The 19,668-nt window shown below is 45.6% G+C and overlaps 2 protein-coding genes across 3 annotated transcripts in view; one reads left to right on the forward strand and one right to left on the reverse strand.

Moving 5' to 3' along the window:
- The window catches only part of gnav1 (guanine nucleotide binding protein (G protein) alpha v1), a 31,096-nt gene extending 25,584 nt beyond the window's left edge, over positions 1–5,512 (forward strand). For both annotated transcript variants that reach the window (XM_061884221.1, XM_061884222.1), the window contains exon 10: positions 5,246–5,512. In XM_061884221.1, the coding sequence (XP_061740205.1) occupies positions 5,246–5,436 (191 nt within the window). In that variant the 3' untranslated portion in view covers positions 5,437–5,512. The remainder of the gene's footprint in view (positions 1–5,245) is intronic.
- Positions 5,513–5,581: 69 nt separating this feature from the next.
- LOC133541115 (neuropeptide B-like) lies at positions 5,582–16,734 on the reverse strand. Its single transcript, XM_061884223.1, has 2 exons — positions 16,313–16,734; positions 5,582–5,819 (listed from the first exon to the last, which is right to left on the reverse strand). The coding sequence occupies exons 1-2, from the start codon at positions 16,613–16,615 to the stop codon at positions 5,691–5,693; spliced, it is 432 nt and encodes a 143-aa protein (XP_061740207.1). The 5' UTR covers positions 16,616–16,734; the 3' UTR covers positions 5,582–5,690.
- Positions 16,735–19,668: the final 2,934 nt, after the last annotated feature.

Here is a 19,668-nt window from a genome sequence, read left to right on the forward strand (position 1 = left end):
CCAAGCCACTATTGCTCTATACGACAAGGTATTCTGCATTGTTAGTTTGAAGGAGGTATTGAAAAGCAACTTTTTTTTTTTTATTTCCGTGTGGAATGTATTTTTGAAAAATTACAGTTTGGTTGGTGTAAAGTATTAATGGATTTTTTGTTAATAGTTTTTGGAATAAAATTAACATAATAATTGATCCCACCCTTTACAGTTAACCAAGCCAGCTAGAAAAAAATATTTAACACTTGTCCTAAAAGGGCAATTTAGGACAACTCGAGCAGCTTTATTTTCAGTTAATTTCTGTGGTATTTGTCCAAATTACCAAACCATAATCTAAATTTGACACAACTACTCAACTAAGGTTTTCATGACACCATTAGGTATACAGTTCTAATGTGCTTTCTGTCCATTTTAATTAATTTGTGATTGACTGTTCCAATTTAGTAGTTTGACCCCCATAACCTGTTAAAACAACCAAACTTCCCATAGTCAAAATGAGATGTTTGGTGTGTCGTCTACCGCTCTGTCTGGTTTCAGTTTTTGTTGATTTTGGCCTTCTGCACTAAACAGTTCAAATCTCTGCTGGTGTATGTTCGCCAAGAGCTGCTGGATTTTAGACCTGTCAAAAATAGCTTTTCATTTGATCTTGGTGGTCGAAATGTCTTGCCCCCGCTACATTGAGAAGTCCCAACTCACCTTTTCCAGTTTCCATCCCTATGCTTTCGTTATGGCGGGTAAAGCAGAGGGTACTCCTGGAGTGCTCTTTCCACACTATCCGGTCAAGAAATGGACTAAACAGTTGCCTCATTGCTCTTTGGCCTTATGTGGTTCCATCGGACTGCCCTGTACCGGTGATCAACCCCGATGAGAGACCTTGGACTAGTCGCACCTGCTCAGCCTGGTGCCACCAACGTGGGGTAAATCTTTCGAATTTAAAGTTGCTGTGCCAGGATTCACTGTCTCATTCTTCTGCCAGAATTGGCCTGGTAAACGCCAGATCAGTGTCGAACAAAACATTTCCACTCAGATTTCTTTGAGGCACGCTGTCTGGATGTCCTATGCACAACTGAGACGTGGTTCTGTGCCGTTGAATCCAGTGTTTTCTTAGAGCTTCTGCTGGCTGGCTTTTGTTATAGTAACTCCCCGTACCTCAAGCTAAGGAGGAGGAACGACAACACTATATAAATGACTATAAATATAAGCAATGCTTTCCTTCCTCATTTTTCGCCAACTTTGAGATGACTTTATTTGAGGTGTGTCACCCTGATTTGGTGCTCTGCGCTGTCATTTACCACCTGCCTCAATAAAAGGACTTCATAAAGGACGTTTCTGACTTTTTAGCAGGAATTATGCCTCACAATTATTGTGTCCTAGTTGGAGATTTTAATGTCCCATGTATGCTGTCTAGATAAGCCACTGGTGAAGGATTTTTTAAGCCTTATTGACTATTAATCTGACAGTTTGTCTGGCCCCACACACATGGTCACACGCTTGATCTTGTCCTCTTCCATGGTCTACCTGTGTTTAACTTGGACATTTGTGACAATGTGCCTTTTGAAGCTAGTTATAACTTGACAGCTAAAGAGTGCGGTTGCGTTTTAACCTTCCACTGCTGGTCAGTTTTTTTTATTGCTTTTAACCACATTTTTTATACCTTCTGACACCGAGAAACTGCGCATTGTTTCACTCTTGTTAGACAGTCTTGGACTCCGTGGCTCCTTTTTAAAAGTCAAAAATGCTCAAATTAAGGTCAAAACCCTGGTTTTAATTGATAGAACCAGTGCTGTGAGGCGTGAGTGCCGCAAAGCTGAATGCAGGTCGAAGGACAAGCTTCAGGTGTCACTGGATTTTAAAGGACAATTGGCATTTCTATCAATCAGAGCACAGTAAAAGATGCAAAAAGAGAATATTTGGCAATTATTATTGTCTCAGATAGTCTTAACCCACGTGTCTTATATAAAACCATTGACTCTGTACTTTGTGCCCCTCAGCCGACATGTTTGAAACCCTTCTGAGGTGTGCAATGCCTTTTTAGAGTATTTTATTGATAAGGTTGCCACTGCAAGGGCTCTTATTTCTGTTCTGACCTCTGCTCCTTGTACCCCCTTTTCAGTTCTCTGTTTATCAGTTTGAGCAATTGACTCTGCTGCAGTTACAGGAGCTAATTGATCATATGAAGCCCTCATGTTCCCCCATAATGCTGTCCCTCCTACCTTTTTATAAGGATGTTTTTATTGCATAGGGCAGCCTGTTCTTAACATTTTAAATAGTCTGCCTTCTGGTGTTGTTCCTCCCAGTTTTAAACATGCCGTGGTTCAACTCCTTTTTCAATAAACCTAGACAATTCAGTCTGTTATTTTCGGCCATTTTCTAAGCTGCCTTTCCTCTCAAAGATCTCAGAGAAAATTGTTTTTATCCAGTTAAAAACTTTTGAGAGGACTGTGATATTTCAGATATTTACCCTGTCACCGTTAAGGATTTTAATGACATTTTCCGAGCAAAAGATTTAAGTTATCATGTGATTTTGGTTTTACTTGATATAACGGCATCATTGAGTCGGACTATATTTATTTTTTTAGCCACCTACAGCATCAAGTGGGCATCTGTGGTACTGCCCTCAGTAGGTTGAAGTCGTATTTAACAAATATAACCTCTTCTGTAAATGATGCTGATACAGAATTTATATTGCTCCCTTTACATGTGGGCTCCCACATGGCTCAGTTTTAGGACCAATTCTGTTTTCCATTTATTTACTTCCCCTAGGCTCAATCCCAAAAAAGCTTGACATTTCTTTTCACTGTTATGCCGATGACAGCCAAATTTATTTTCCGTTAAAGAGAAAACATACCTCATCAATGCAGCCACTTGTCTTGATGATGTCAAGGCTTGGATTGCCCTAATTGTTTTTAATTTTAATGACAAGAAAATGGAATAATAATTTTTGGACCTAGTGGTATTTGTGAACCCCCTGCGCCCTGTTGACTTAGGCCCCTTGGCTATGCACCTTAAACCCAACCCGGGCTTTCATATTGATAGGGATTTAAATTGGGCCCTCAGATTGGCACGTGGTGAAAGCCAGCTTTTTTTCACTTGCATCAGATGGTCAAGGTTAAAAACCTCTCCAGCCAGCAGTTTGAGACTGTAATCCATGCCTTCATTACATCTCGACTGGATTACTGTCACTCTTTGTATTTTGGAATTAGCCAGTCCTCCCTCTCATGTCTGCAGCTGCATGATTTTTGAACGACAGAATAGTCCTCCTGTTTTAGCCTCACTTCACTGTGGCTGCCTTTGTGTTTTAGAGGCCATTTTGAAAGTATTTTTTGTTGTAAAAAACCCAACATTATCTTGCCCCGCCTTACCTCTCTGAGCTGCTTCACCACTATGCCCCCACCCAGTCCCTCAGGTCAGCTGTGACTGGAGGTACCGAAAACTCAGAGGGGACAGAGCCTTTTCTGTTGCGGGTCCCAAACTCATGAATGATCTCCCTCTCCGTGTGAGACAGGCTCCTTCTTTGAATACTTTTAAGACCCTTTTTAAAACCTATTTTTACTCACTGGCTTTTAACCCAGCCCAGACTTTGAAACCTGTGTGACAAATCCAGTCGTGAAATTTCCTCGCTTCTAAATATTCCAAAATCAACTGTTGGCTTTATTATTAGAAAATGAAAGAGTTTGGGAACACTAGCAACACAGCCACCAAGTGGTAGGCCAGGTAAACTAACAGAGAGGGCTCAGCGGATGCTGAAGCACATAGTGCAAAGAGGTTGCCAACTTTCTGCTACAGAGCTCCAAACTTCATGTGACCTTCCAATTAGCCCATGTACATTACGCAGAGAACTTCATGGAATGGGTTTTCATGGCCGAGCAGCTTCATCTAAGCCATACAACACAAAGTCCAATGCAAAGCATCTGATGCGGTACATATTGGACTGCATTGAGCATGAAATTTGGTGGAGGAGGAATTATGGTGTGGGGTTGTTTTTCAGGAGTTGGGCTTGGCCCCTTAGTTCCAGTGATATGAATTTGAAATTCTCCAGGATACCAAAACAATTAGGACAATTCCTTGCTCCCAACCTAGTGGGAACAGTTTCAATCGGACCTTTTCTATTCCAACATGACTGTGCACAAAGCAAGGTCCAAAAAGACATGAATGACACAGTCTGGTGTGGATGAACTTGACTGGCCTGCACAGAGTCCTGACTTGAACCCGATAGAACACCTTTGGGATGAATTAGAACGGAGACTGAGAGCCAGGCCTTCTCGACCAACATTAGTGTGACCTCACCAATGCGCTTTTGGAAGAATGGTCGAAAATTCCTATAAACACACTCCGCAACTTTGTGGACAGCCTTCCCAGAAGAGTTGAAGCTGCACCCTATGAGTTAGGAATGGAATGGCACTTCAAGTTCATATGTGAGTCAAAGCAGGTGGCCAAATACTTTTGGCAATATAGTGTATTTTACTTCTGTTTTAAAATATATGTTTTAGTCTGTCATTTGCCTGTAGTTTTCTATTTTTCTTTGTGGTGTACAGCCCTTTGTTTTTTTAGCTGTGCTTGTTTTTAAAGGGCATTATAAATAAATGTGGTATGGTGTGATATCATCCATGTTTCCCCCTTTTTTTTATTTTACTTGGGGGCGGTATGGCATAGTGGGTAGAGTGGCCATGGCAGAAACCTGAGGCTTGCAGCGTCACTCTCTGCCTCTTGACATTCAAATCGCTGCCAGTGTGTCCTTGGGCATGACACTTCACCCTTGTCCTCGGTGCCGCTCACATTGGTGAATGAATGTTGAATGAATGATAGGTGGTGGTCGTAGGGGCCGTAGGCGCAAACTGGCAGCCTCGATTCCGTCAGTCTACCCCAGGGCAGCTGTGGCTACAAATGTAGCTTGCCACCACCAGGTGTGAATGAATGATGGGTTCCCACTTTTCTGTGAGCGCTTTGAGTATCTAATAATAGAAAAGCGAGATATAAAATCTAATCCATTATTATTATCATTATAATATAAAGTGCATCACCCTAGAGCCATTTGACCTCCATCCATCCATCCATCCAGCCATCCATCCATGGATGGATGGCATTTGACCTACGTTTACATATTAAAATGATATAACGAAAAGCTGTAGATCTTGTCGCTTGCATTGTCTGTTAATATCCTTTGTGTGTCACTGTAATTGTAGTAGTTCATGTGGAAGTGTGTGTGAATCCATTTTCATTTCCCCCCATCTCACGTATCCTTGCCTCCATCCAGGTGCTGATGCCGACGTGGACGCCGCAGCTCACCACATCAACGCCATGTTCTCCGCTTGCAACAGCAGAGCCGATCAGCCTGTGTTCCACCACTACACCACGGCCACAGACACCGCCAACATCCGGGTGGTTTTTCAGATGATCATAGACCAGATTTTTAGGCAGAACCTCGCAGCTGCTGAGCTACTTTAGCGGTTTTCTCAATTCATTATATGTATTTTTAATAGAAGTTTCACTGCTGTTTTAAATAAAATATTTATTTAGTTAAGAGTTGCCCATTAGTTGGACCATTACACGTGCATTAAGAAATGGCATAGCAAGCAAGAACGCAGGTCGGTTATTTCCCCATATGATTTATTGACGAAAAACAGTAACATGTGGCACAAAATAGAGACATAAAATACAAGACAAAAGAGAGACAAAAACAGTTGTTCGGCATCTTCCGCTCAGTACTCTGCACAGTCTGACAAGTCCAGAGACAGGAAGATGTCTGCTTTGCACTTCAGCGTTGTTTTGCCCCCAAGGAAGAGTTCACAACTCGGCAGGTTTGGCGTTATGGCTCTTAAACAAGTGGGCTGTCGCATGGGTAGGATACAAAAAAGGGAATTTTATTCATGAACACCCTTTGCTAAAATGCACTTTAACAAAAATATTTTCACCGTTCATCTTTATACAAGATAAACATTTAAAAACAGGTCACAAGTTCACTTCAAAACTTGGGAGTGACTAACATTTTTGCAGCAACTTCCTAAAAAATGGCGCGCTGTTCTCGTATCTTGTTAGACAAGCCTGGGAATGACTACTGCCTGCCGAGTTTAGATTAAAACTTGGGAGAAAATCTTTGCAGCAAATTCTGAAAAAACAATGCATCACTACTCTGCTCCTGTTGTGTAGAAGAACCTGAACCTCTATAAACACACTGGCAGATCCTGGCATTGACATTTTAACCATGCTAGCAAAAAGAAGACTTGGGTCCAAACTTGTGATTTTCACTGAGGCGTTCCTCAAAGCATCCCTTTAAAATCTCTCTTTTTTGGCAGTTAGAATTTTTTAAATGTAATGTAAATTTGGAGTTTCCAGGGATCATTAAACTTTGCACAAATTGCGTCAATTCAGTGAAATCACTGAGCTAATCACCAGTCAGCAATTAAAGGCAGGCAGCAGTAAACTTTGGTGTGACCAACAAACTTCTGTGGCGCCACAACTATATGTATGTGTAGATATATATATATATCTATATACATACAGATGTATGTGTGTAAATGTACATGCTGTTTAAACATATATACCGTATATGTAACTGTGTGCATATATATATATATATATTTATACACACACACACACACACACACACACGTATATGACTGTATAAATATATATATCTATTTTTTTTGTCTTGTCCTCACAATTCCCCGTTTTTATTTTTTCTTCTATCCCCTTCTGCTCCAATCCGGCTGCGCTAAACACTAAATATATCCAAACATTAAATAAGTCAAATACAAATAAGTTAATAAGAGAAGTATCCCACACTTCTCTTTTGTAAAGTACATCTGTACTGAAGATATGGGCATCTGCATCAACAATATGATTTGCTCGAGTGGCTGAATAGGACAGATTAAAAAATTTGAGACTTACTGTAAATGCAAAAACTAATTTTTTTCCAGTAAAATTCTGGTAACTAAAATCTACTCTTTATGGTCTATTACTGTAAATGGAACAACAGACTTCGTTTTTTTGTGGTAAAATTCTAGCCATTAATTTTATTTATTTTTACTATAAAATCTACAGTTTTTAGTGTATTACCATAAATGCAAAAATGGTCCCACTTTTTTATAGTAAAATTCCGGCAACTAAACTGCCAGTTTTTTAACTAAAATATCTACAGTTGCTGCCAGGTTTTTGCCTTAAAATCATTATTTATACATTAAGTACAAAAACTTAATTGGAATGTATTGTAATAATCCCAGGAATGCAGGCTCATACAACTTCTCCGTTTTATCGTATCTTTATTGCACAAGATGCAAAACAACCATACAACAGCACTCATGTGTCTTTCCAACCGACTTCCCGGGCAACTCGAACACACACACACCCTATCAACGACGTCACTTCCCTATATCTTCCCGGAAGTCCCGCCCCCCGGCCAAAGCCATTCGCTAACACCCTGTAGCAGCCGCTACACCACCCCCCCCCTTACAAAAAGTCCTCGCCCTCGAGGACTGACCCGTAAGGCAACATTTGGTGACATCACAACAGCATGTAAATCAGAGCAACACATTAGTGCAAACAAAACAATGTAGACAACGTAACCTTTACATCACACAAAACAGGTTTACAACACCCCACCCAATTTTCCCTAGTCTAAGGACACCACAAAGTCTTGCAAGCGGTCCGGAGGCCTCTTTTTCCGCCTCGGCCGCTCCCTTCCAGTCCCCAGGAATGGGACAACTGGGTCAGGTGTGCCAGTCCTCGGGAGGGAGCTGGAAGGGGCGGGGGACACAAGGGGAGGGGAAATTGGTTCTTCCTGGAGCGTAAACGGGGTATTGGGAACGGGCTGGGTGGGCAAGGGAGAGGTCACCTGTGTATCCGAGGCAGGGGAAGGGGGACCCCCCCGGTAGGGGGCTAGTCTGTCTCTGTGGAGGGCCACTTTCCTTCCCCGGGGGGGCAGCTGGACACGATACACAACCTCTCCCAGCTTCTGGAGTATCCTACAGGGCCCTGTCCATTTGCTGTCCAGCTTGGGACTGCGGCCCTTCTTCCGAATCGGGTTGTAAACCCAGACCAACTCGCCTGGCACGAAGTCCCTCCCTCGGGTCGTCATGTCATAGTAGCGTTTTTGTTTCACACCAGCTTCCTGCAGCCGCTCCCGAGCAAAACTGTGGGCTGAGTCCAGCCGGTCCTGTAATTTCCTGGCGTACTCTGGTCCTGCAGCGAAGGCCGGGGCATCAGGAGGGCGGCCAAAGGCCAGCTCTGCTGGTGTGCGCATCTCTCTCCCTAACATGAGAAGCGCCGGTGTGCACTCCGTGGATTCCTGGACAGCAGAGCGACACGCCATCAGCACCAGCGGTAGGTGTTCGTCCCAGTCACGCTGGTGGCGGGAGGTGACAATGGCGAGCTGGTCTCCCAGGTTGCGGTGAAAACGCTCCACCAACCCATCACTCTGAGGGTGCAATGGGGTAGTGCGGGTTTTGTGGATACCCAGGCGCTCGCACAAGGCGGAAAACACCCGGGACTCAAAGTTCGTGCCCCGGTCACTGTGCAGAGACGCCATAACGCCAAACCGACTTATCATGCCCCCCACCAGGGCATCAGCAATGGTCTCTGCCTCCTGGTTGGGAATGGCGTATGCCTCTGGCCATTTTGTAAAATAGTCAATGGCGGAAAGGACATAGCGGTTCCCCTTGTCCGACCGTGGGTAGGGCCCCGTAATGTCAATCCCCACCCTGTCCATGGGGCACCCCACTGGGAACTGTTGGAGCGGCGCCTGTGAGCGCCCAGTGGGGCCTTTGCGGGCAACGCAGGGGTCGCAGCGGCGGCAGAAATCATCCACATCTCTCTTCTGCCGACCCCAATAGAACCCCTGTCGCAGCCGCTTAAGTGTTTTGGCGACCCCGAAATGTCCAGACCCACCTTCCCCATGCACTGCCCTAAGCACCGCCCCTTGCAGTCCCTTTGGCACCACCACCTGCCACTGGTCTTCACCCGTGGCCGCGGCCTTAAATGCCCGCTGCAGCACGCCTTGGGACACCCGCAGTGAGTCAAACATGGCCCAAAGTCCCTTGGTAGCCTTGGAGAATGGTGCCACCGCCTCCCAAGGCGGGCGCTGCCCAGCCTCTACCCACTGCAAGACAGGATGGAGGTCTGTGTCACCCTCCTGTGCGTGCCTCCAATCAGTGTTCGTCACAGTCTGTAGTTCCCTGCAGGCAACGTTATCAGCCTGACTGACGGCCACACCCTCAGCGCCTTCCGCCCGCCGCTCTTGTTCCCGAGCTTCCCTGCGCTCGCAGTAACGACATCCGTCTGCTGCACACGGCCGGCGAGAGAGTGCGTCCGCGTTGGAGTGGCGAGCGCCCGGCCGATGTTCTATTTTAAAGTCGTATCCTTGTAGCTCTTCCAACCACCTGGCGACCTGCCCCTCCGGCTCCCGGAAAGTCATTAGCCACTGGAGAGCAGAGTGGTCAGTCCTAATCACAAAGGGGAGGCCACACAGGTAGTATTTAAAGTGTCTGATAGAGAGCACCACGGCCAGCAGTTCTCGGCGGGTGACGCAGTAATTACGCTCCGACTTTGTGAGTTTCTGACTGAAGTATGCCACAACCCTCTCCCCTTCCTGCCACGGCTGTGCAAGTACACCCCCCACCCCCACCCCGCTGGCATCAGTGTCCAGTAAGAAGGGCAGGGCGAGGTCAGGTGGGGCGAGTACCGGGGCCTCACACAGGGCCCGTTTCAACCCCCAGAATGCCTCCTGGCACCCTTCGGACCACACAAAGTCTTTGCCTCTTTCCAGCAAACGGTATAGGGGCGCGGCGATTGTAGCAAAACCCCGCACATGCCTCCGGTAGTAAGAGGCAAGCCCAATGAAGCTCTTCAGCTGTCCTTGGTCTCGAGGGGCGGGCCAGTCTCTCACGGCCCGCACTTTCTCACCCATGGCGCCAATGCCATCGGCACCCAGCTCATGTCCCAAGAAGGTTACTTCTCGTCGCATGAAACTGCATTTCTCAGGGTGCAGTTTAAGGCCCGCTGCTCGAATCCTCTCCAGGACTCTCCTCAAGGACCCCAAAGCTGCTTCGAAAGAACGCCCGTGTACCAGGATGTCATCCAGGTATACCAGGCACTCTTGGCGTGGAATACCAGCCAGTACTTTGTCCATAAGCCGGGCAAAAGTGGCGGGTGCATTACAGAGCCCAAAACTAAGGACTTTGAATTGCCACAATCCCCGGCCAGTACAGAAGGCGGATTTAGGGCGAGATTCGGGAGAAAGGGGTACTTGGTAATATCCGCTCTTAAGGTCCAGAGTGGTGAACCACGAAGAGCCGGAAACTAGGTCCAGGGACTCATCAATACGGGGTAGGGGGTAAGAGTCCTTTGTGGTCACTTCGTTCAATCGTCTGTAATCTACACAGAATCGCCAATCATCAGCCTTCTTCTTCGCGACCATGACCACAGGTGCCGCCCAGGGGCTCTCAGAAGGCTCAATAAAGTCGGCCCGCAGCAGGTCATCCACGGCCTTGTCGCATACCTGCTGCCGAGCGAGGGGGATGCGGCGCGCGTGACACTTGATGGGCCGCGCCAAGCCAGTGTCTATTACATGCTCTGCCAAGTGGGTTCTTCCCACTTCATTCTCATTCGTTGCAAAGCTGCCCTGAAATTCCATCAGCAGCTGTTTCAGCTGTTCTTGTTGCTGTTTTTCCAGGTCTCCGTACTCCTCTCTCCACACCCCTTCTCCCACGACCGAGGGGCCCGGCGGTGGGCGAGGGGATGTGGCCGGGGCTGCCCGGGGCTGGCATCCCCGGGTAGTAAACTGCTCGGTCTCCCCCCTCATTGGCTGAAGGGAGACAGGGTGAGGGCAGGAATAGTAATTTGGTGCGGTGTGAGGCAACCAGAATGCAGAGGCATGCGGTGAAACGGGAAGGGGCCCGGGAACTAGGGTACCCATTGCAACTGTTGGGCCGCCCGGGAAGTTAAGTGTACCCCTCCCCATGTCTAGCAGGCACCCAGTGACTCGGAGGAAGTCCAGCCCTAAGATGCAGCAGTCTTGCACGTCTGCCACCCAAACTAGATGGCGGACTTTTTTTCCCCCCCACGCACAACCACAGGAACCCCTTCCCCACCATAGGAGCAAGCTGGCCAGTGACTGTGCGGAGCTGTACTGCTGTAGGCTCAAGTGGTGTACTGCTGGGCAGAACATCTGGTCTTACCAGCGTTACTGATGACCCTGTGTCCACCAGGCCCGCGGTAGGCACCCCCTGGACAGAGACAGCAACGTGGCAGGAGCCCCCTCCCTTGGGGCCCCCTCGAGTCCAGCCCACCGCCATTGGTGGCACACTGCTGTCGTCTGCTTCTGGGGGGGACGGAGCCCCTCCCCCCTGGCTGTGCCGCTGGGCTCCTCCGGTTGCCAGAAAGCGAGGAGTAGAAGAAGGGGAGTCGTCGTCTGCTTCTGGGGGGGATGGAGCCCCTCCCCCCTGGCTGTGCTGACGGGCTCCCTCCCCTGCCTGACGAGCGTGTGCTGGCGAGTCAGGGTTCGTGGTGGCCGTAGGGGCCCGCATACCCCCGACTATGCGGGCCCGGCGCCGTTTCCCGGCTCACGACGAGTGGCAGGGCACTCCCTGCGAAAGTGTCCAGGTTGGCCACATCCCCAGCAGACCTGCATGGGGCGCGGGCCACGTTGATTTTGCAGAGTCACCGCCCTCAGTAGTTCGGTAATTTCTGTCGCCCAAGCCGGCGCCATGTCACCAGACGGGTGTGACGACACCGCCCTCACTGGATGGGGTTTCATTTCCAGTTCCCCAGCTGCAGCAGCACTTCCCAGCATCTCCCTCTCAACAGCAGCTTCCAGTGCCTCCTGCAGGGACCTCGGGTGCTGAAGCTGCACTTGCACGCGCAGGTCAGGAGGAGTAATGGCTCCAACAAACAGATCAGTTGCGAGTTCGTTTCGTGCCTCAGCAGGCAGGTGACCATATGCACGGCGCACCTGGCCCTCAATGTCATTAGCGAGCCCCCGGAGTGGCTCGCCAGGCTTCCTGCACCTCCCTCTCAGTTCAGTTTTTAGAAGTGCTGGCTGAGACCATCTCCCAAACCTCCTCTTGAGCGCCCCCACCAGGGCTGCGTAGCATCGCTGCTGTTCGGGATCCAGCAGCAGGAGGCACGAAAGAGCCTCTCCCTCTAGACACAAAGCCAATTGCAATGCTTTGTCCTTTGCTTCCCACCTTCTAGCGTCTGCCAACAGTTCAAATTGAGCGTGGAACGCCTCCCAATCCGATCCACCGGCAAATTTTGGCGTCTTCACTGATGCAGCAGACGGTGGGGGGGCCGCGCCGTGCGGGGAAGTTGCTGGCGGCGGCGGTAACTTTACATCTTCACGGGTCGACGAGCCGCTAGTCTGCGAGCAGTAGCGTGGCTGTTCGACAGTCACCCGGTCCAAAACAGCGTCATCCCGCTCCACTTTATACTTCATTTCACCGGAGCTAAACATGATAAACGGCTAGCGGTCCTAGCTAACTCACAGACTGAAGCTAACTGGCTAATGCGTCCTTACCGCGACAAAGTCTCCTTCGAACTCGCCGTTTTACTTCTGACACCAGTGTAATAATCCCAGGAATGCAGGCTCATACAACTTCTCCGTTTTATCGTATCTTTATTGCACAAGATGCAAAACAACCATACAACAGCACTCATGTGTCTTTCCAACCGACTTCCCGGGCAACTCGAACACACACACACCCTATCAACGACGTCACTTCCCTATATCTTCCCGGAAGTCCCGCCCCCCGGCCAAAGCCATTCGCTAACACCCTGTAGCAGCCGCTACACCATTATATAATTCAAAGGTGTCAAACGTACGGCCCGAGGGCCGGATAAGTCCCGCTAACAAATTTTATCTGGCCCGCAGAAAGTTTGCTAAGTATAAAAATGTACCTGAAATTTTTAAATGAAAGAAACAGCTGTTCTAAATGTGTCTACTGGATGTCGCCATAGCAATTCTTTGTAGATGCTACATATGTACAAAATAATCCACTTTAGTACATCAGTCGAGGAAAATGAGCAAACTACATGAATACCATTCTGTAGTTAGATTTTGATATATTTTGTTTTATCTCGGTAGACACCAATGAGTTGACTAACACTATCACATAATGTATTCAGAAAATATATATAAATCAAATGATTAACCACAGCATGAAAGTGTAAAAAAACTAACATGATTTTTACATTTGTGCTTGTTCTATTTTTAAACAATGAAAAACAGTCTGAAGTTGTCTTTATTTTTAAGTTATCGTGCTGTGATTTTACCAGTCCGGCCCACTTGGGAGTAGATTTTTCTCCATGTAACCCCCGATCTGAATTGAGTTTGACACCCCAGTTGTGGTCAAAGTAAAGAACATAATGTCATGGCTGTCTTGAGTTTTCTATAATTTCTACAACTCTTACTTTTTTGTGATAGAGTGATTGGAGCACATACTTGTTGGTGACAAAAACATTCAGGAAGTTTGGTTCTTTTATGAATTTATTATGGGTCTACTGAAAATGTGACCAAATCTGCTGGGTCAAAAGTATACATACAGCAATGTTAATATTTGGTTACATGTCCCTTGGCAAGTTTCACTGAAATAAGGTGCTTTTGGTAGCCATCCACAAGCTTCTGGTTGAATTTTTGACCACTCCTCTTGACAAAATTGGTGCAGTTCAGTTGGTTTTCTGACATGGACTTGTTTCTTCAGCATTGTCCACATGTTCTCAATGGGGTTTAAGTCAGGACTTTGGGAAGGCCATTCTAAAAGCTTAAATCTAGCCTAATTTAGCCATTCCTTAACCACTCATGTGTTTTTGGTGGTCATTGTCCTATTGGAACACCCAACTGCGCCCAAGACCCAACCCCTGGGCTGATGATTTTAGGTTGTTCTGAAGAATTTGGAGGTAATCCTCCTTTTTCATTGTCTCATTTACTCTCTGCAAAGCACCATTTCCATTGGCAGCAAAATCCGGCCCAGAGCATAATGCCGCCGCCACCACCCCCCTGCTTAACGGTAGGGATGGTTTTCCTGGGATTAAAGGCCAATGGAACTGGTGCTTTATGTATGTAACCAAATATTAACATTGATGTATGTATACTTTTGACCCAGCAGATTTGGTCACATTTTCAGTAGACCCATAATAAATTCATAAAAGAACCAAACTTCATGAATATTTTTTGTGACCAACAAGTATGTGCTCCAATCACTCTTATCACAAAAAAATAAGAGTTGTAGCAATTATCAGAAACTCAAAACAGCCATGACGTTATGTTCTTTACAAGTGTATGTACACTTTTAAACACGACTGTAATTAATAGACACTATTAAAGTTTCAAAGATGTGAAATTTCGTTCAGCACGTTAATTTTTTTCTGTCAAAATGGAAAGAACAAATACATTTAGTGAGTAAATATAAAGTACTTTATTTACACACTATTTCCAGGCTTTCGTGGGTCATATAAAATGATGTGACGGGCCAGATAGTGCCCCCGGGCCTTGAGTTTGACACCTATGTAGTCCTGTGCTGTCAGAGATGATTTTTTTATTTTTTTTTGCTGTAGGTTCATAAAAACATCGGAGTGCTCCTTTAACTGACAACTTAAATAGAACTCCAGAACAGTTTAGGTATAAATCCTCATACAAACCCTGTTTCCATATGAGTTGCGAAATTGTGTTAGATGTAAATATAAACTGAATACAATGATTTGCAAATCATTTTCAACCTATATTCAGTTGAATATGCTACAAAGACAACATATTTAATGTTCAAACTGATAAACATTTTTATTTTTTGCAAATAATCATTAAGTTTAGAATTTGATGCCAGCAACACGTGAAAAAGAAGTTGGGAAAGGTGGCGATAAAAACTGATAAAGTTGAGGAATGCTCATCAAACACTTATTTGGAACATCCCACAGGTGTGCAGGCTAATTGGGAACAGGTCGGTGCCATGATTGGGTTTAAAAGCAGCTTCCATGAAATGCTAAGTAATTCACAAACAAGGATGGGGCGAGGGTCACCAATTTGGAAGCAAATTGTCGAACAGTTTTAGAACAACATTTCTCAACGAGCTATTGCATGTAATTTAGGAATTTTATCATCTACGGTCCGTAAAACCATCAAAAGGTTCAGAGAATCTGGAGAAATCACTGCACGTAAGCGATGATATTACGGACCTTTGATCCCTCAGCCGGTACTGCATCAAAAACCGACATCAGTGTGTAAAGGATATCACCACATGGGCTCAGGAACACTTCATATAACCACTGTCAGTAACTACAGTTGGTTGCTACATCTGTAAGTGCAAGTTAAAACTCTGCTATGCAAAGCGAAACCCATTTATCAACAACACCAAGGAACGCCGCTGGCTTTGCTGGGCCCGAGCTCATCTAAGATGGACTGTTGCAAAGTGGAAAAGTGTTCTGTGGTCTGACGAGTCCACATTTCAAATTATATTTGGAAACTGTGGATGTGGTGTCCTCCGGAACAAAGAGGAAAATAACCATCCGGATTGTTATAGGCGCGAAGTTCAAAAGTCAGCATCTGTGATGGTATGGGGGTGTATTAGTGCCCAAGGCATGGGTAACTTACACATCTGTGAAGACACCATTACTGCTGAAAGGTCCATACTGGTTTTGGAGCAAGATATGTTGTCATCCAAGCAACGTTATCATGGACGCCCCTGCTTATTTCTGCAAAACAATGTCAAGCCACGTGTTACAACAGCGTGGTTTCGTAGTAAAAGAGTACGGGTACTTTCCTGGCCCTTTGCAGTCCAGACCTGTCTCTCATCGAAAATGTGTGGCGCATTACGAAGCCTAAAATACGACAGCGGAGACCCCGGAATGTTGAACGACTAAAGCTCTACATAAAACAAGAATGAGAAAGAATTCCACTTTCAAAGCTTCAACAATTAGTTTCCTCAGCTCCCAAACGTTTGAGTGTTGTTAAAAGAAAAGGTGATGTAACACAGTGGTGAACATGCCCTTTCCCAACTACTTTGGGACGTACTGTTGCAGCCATGAAATTCTATGTTAATTATTGCAACAAAAAAAAAGTTTGAGTTTGAACATCAAATATCTTGTCTTTGTAGTGCATTCAACTGAATATGGGTTGAAAAGGCTTTGCAAATCATTGTATTCCGTTTATATTTACATCTAACACAATTTCCCAACTCATATGGAAACGGGATTTGTACAACAGAGAAATGTTATTATATTTTTATGTCACAGTAAGAATTGATTATACATTGTTTTTCTTCCCGTGCAAACAGAATGCAGTATTTTGAAAAATGTACTAATTAACATCATAAAATGAAAAATTCAATTATACACAAACCGTTGTTTCCAGGTTGAAAAGCGGTGGTTGCGGCTCGAGCGTCTCCATGCCGGCTCTTCTGACGTGTGGTGACCTGCGGATTCCGGACAGCAAGCCGGATGCTCTGCCCACCGAGTAGTAGCTTGGAGCGGCCACCTGCTTGTACCACGCCTCGGTGGGGCTGCAGACCACCAAGGCGGAGAGCACTGCCACGGGAAACAGAAGGTGAGCCGGCATGTCGTCGTCGTCGTCACTGCTCGGGACTTCGCGAACTTTCCTTCCGTGCGCCGTCTTATAAAACACCACGTCACCGCGTCTCGTCATTACACGCCATCCCACTGACCAATTTACACACTCTGGAAAATAATGACACCTAACGACATGTATAGACCCTCTTTCGTGGGTTCCGGGCAGCCACCCCCCCCCCCCCTCGCAGCCTCCAAATAGAAACAAATACGTGTCAATATACATTGACTCGTATTTTTTCAAATATAGTTCTACTGTTTAAAAATGTCAGACTACTGTATATATAATACGACAAGCACAATTCTAGTTAGCGCAGCAATGTTAGCATGCTTGATTGATTGATTGAGACTTTTATTAGTAGATTGCACAGTATGGTCCTGGGCATGACGTTAAAGTGTAACCGGCAGTGGAGGCTCCTCCAAGAGGTCTTGGGGCACTAGGAGGTTAACTAGGCCAGTGGTTCTCAACCTTTTTTCATCGATGTAGCCCCTGTGAACATTTTTTTAATCCAGTTACCCCCAGGTACCAGGTAATCAGAGCAAAACATTTTTGGTTGAAAAAAAGAGATAAATAAGTGAAATACAAGCACTATGTCATCAGTTTCTGATTTATTAAATTGTATAACAGTGCAAAATATTGCTAATTTGTAGTGGTCTTTCTTGAACTACTTGGAAAAAAAGATATAAAAATAACTGAAAACTTGTTGAAAAATAAACACGTGATTCAATTATAAATAAAGATTTCTACACATAGAAGTAATCATCAACTTAAAGTGCCTTCTTTGGGGATTGTAATAGAGATGCATCTGGATTCATGAACTTAATTCTAAACATTTTTTCACAAAAAAAAGAACTCTTTAACATCAATATTTATGGAACATGTCCACAAAAAAATATGGCTGTCAACACTGAATATTCCATTGTTGTATTTTTTTTTCACAGTTTATGAACTTACATTCATATTTTGTTGAAGTATCATTCACTCCCCACAGGACTCGGGAAGTCCTGTGGGGAGTGCTCAGAGAGTATGGGGTATCGGACTGTCTTATTGTGGCGGTCCGTTCCCTGTACGATCAGTGCCAGAGCTTGGTCCGCATTGCTGGCAGTAAGTCGAACACATTTCCAGTGATGGTTGGACTCCGCCAAGGCTGTCCTTTGTCACCGATTCTGTTCATAACTTTTATGGACAGAATTTCTAGGCGCAGTCAAGGCGTTGAGGGGTTCCGGTTTGGTAACCGCAGGATTAGGTCTCTGCTTTTTGCAGATGATGTGGTCCTGATGGCTTCATCTGACCGGGATCTTCAGCTCTCGCTGGATCGGTTCGCAGCCGAGTGTGAAGCGACCGGAATGAGAATCAGCACCTCCAAGTCCGAGTCCATGGTTCTCGCCCGGAACAGGGTGGAATGCCATCTCCGGGTTGGGGAGGAGACCCTGCCCCAAGTGGAGGAGTTCAAATACCAAGGAGTCTTGTTCACGAGTGAGGGAAGAGTAGATCGTGAGATCGACAGGCGGATCGCTGCGGCGTCTTCAGTAATGCGGACGTTGTACCGATCCGTTGTGGTGAAGAAGGAGCTGAGCCGGAAAGCAAAGCTCTCAATTTACCGGTCGATCTACGTTCCCATTCTCACCTATGGTCATGAGCTTTGGGTCATGACCGAAAGGATAAGATCACGGGTACAAGCGGCCGAAATGAGTTTCCTCCGTCGTGTGGCGGGGCTCTCCCTTAGAGATAGGGTGAGAAGCTCTGCCATCCGGGAGGGACTCAAAGTAAAGCCGCTGCTCCTTCACATCGAGAGGAGCCAGATGAGGTGGTTCGGGCATCTGGTCAGGATGCCACCCGAACGCCTCCCTAGGGAGGTGTTTAGGGCACGTCCAACCGGTAGGAGGCCACGGGAAAGACCCAGGACACGTTGGGAAGACTATGTCTCCCGGCTGGCCTGGGAACGCCTCGGGATCCCCCGGGAAGAGCTAGACGAAGTGGCTGGGGAGAGGGAAGTCTGGGTTTCCCTGCTTAGGCTGTTGCCCCCGCGACCCGACCTCGGATAATCGGAAGATGATGGATGGATCATTCAATAAATATATTCATAAAGGATTTTTGAATTGTTGCTATTTTCAGAATATTTTTTAAATATCTCACGTACCCCTTGGCATACCTTCAAATACCCCCAGGGGTACGCGTACCTCCATTTGAGAACCACTGAACTAGGTTGACCATATTCTGAAATCCCAAAAGGAGGACACATGTACCTGTATGTGTGCCAAGGCGGGCGGCACGACAAGGCCGGGACGAGGTTAAAATTTGCCAATGATACTTGAACTTGCTTTATAAATCACATATTTATTTAAATAAAGCATTTTTTCTGCTCTGTTGACAGCAGTGTTGGCGCTAGGAATTTTCAAAATGGGGTCCAATGGACACCTTCAAGTCTTAAAAATGGGGTTCCACTTTATTGTAAGCGTTTTGAAAACAAATTATAAACGTATGTTTGTCCTGTTATATCTCACAGTCTATATTGTGTTTTGGAAAAAATTTTGTCATAAATGTTACTTAATTCATTAAAAGAAAAAATAATAAAAAAAGAAGACAAATTTGTATGCATATGTAAATGTGTTCAGTTATAAACATTCGGTCACTTTCTTCTTTCCTTCACTGATCTGAACTTTACCGCTGCTGGTAGATTTTTCTATTTTTTTATTTAATAAGTTTTAGGTGTATTTATTTCAGTATGAAAGTGTAAAAACTGTTTTGCTTCGGTCATGTAATGATGATAATGGTGTGCCAGGGAATATATACATTTTATATTTAACGCTTAAATCTTTGGAGTCTACATCAACCTCAGATCTATTCCTCATTTCAAAATGTTTTAGTTTTTTTATGTTGTTTTTTTGTTTGTTTGTTTTCTGCCCTTTTTGTCAAACAAAACTATGTTTTTTATGGCAAACAAAAAATATTTAAAATATTTTTCTTTTCAATTTTTCAAAGTGGAATATTTCATGTGACGTAATCGGGGTTGAGGTGGTGGTGGGGATAGCAGGGGGTGTATATTGTAGCATCCCGGGGGAGTTAGTGCTGCAAAGGGTTCTGGGTATTTGTTCTTTTGTGTTTATGTTGTGTTACGGTGCGGATGTTCT

Source organism: Nerophis ophidion, linkage group LG23 (genome assembly GCF_033978795.1).
Source record: "Nerophis ophidion isolate RoL-2023_Sa linkage group LG23, RoL_Noph_v1.0, whole genome shotgun sequence".
NCBI classification, from domain to species: domain Eukaryota; kingdom Metazoa; phylum Chordata; class Actinopteri; order Syngnathiformes; family Syngnathidae; genus Nerophis; species Nerophis ophidion.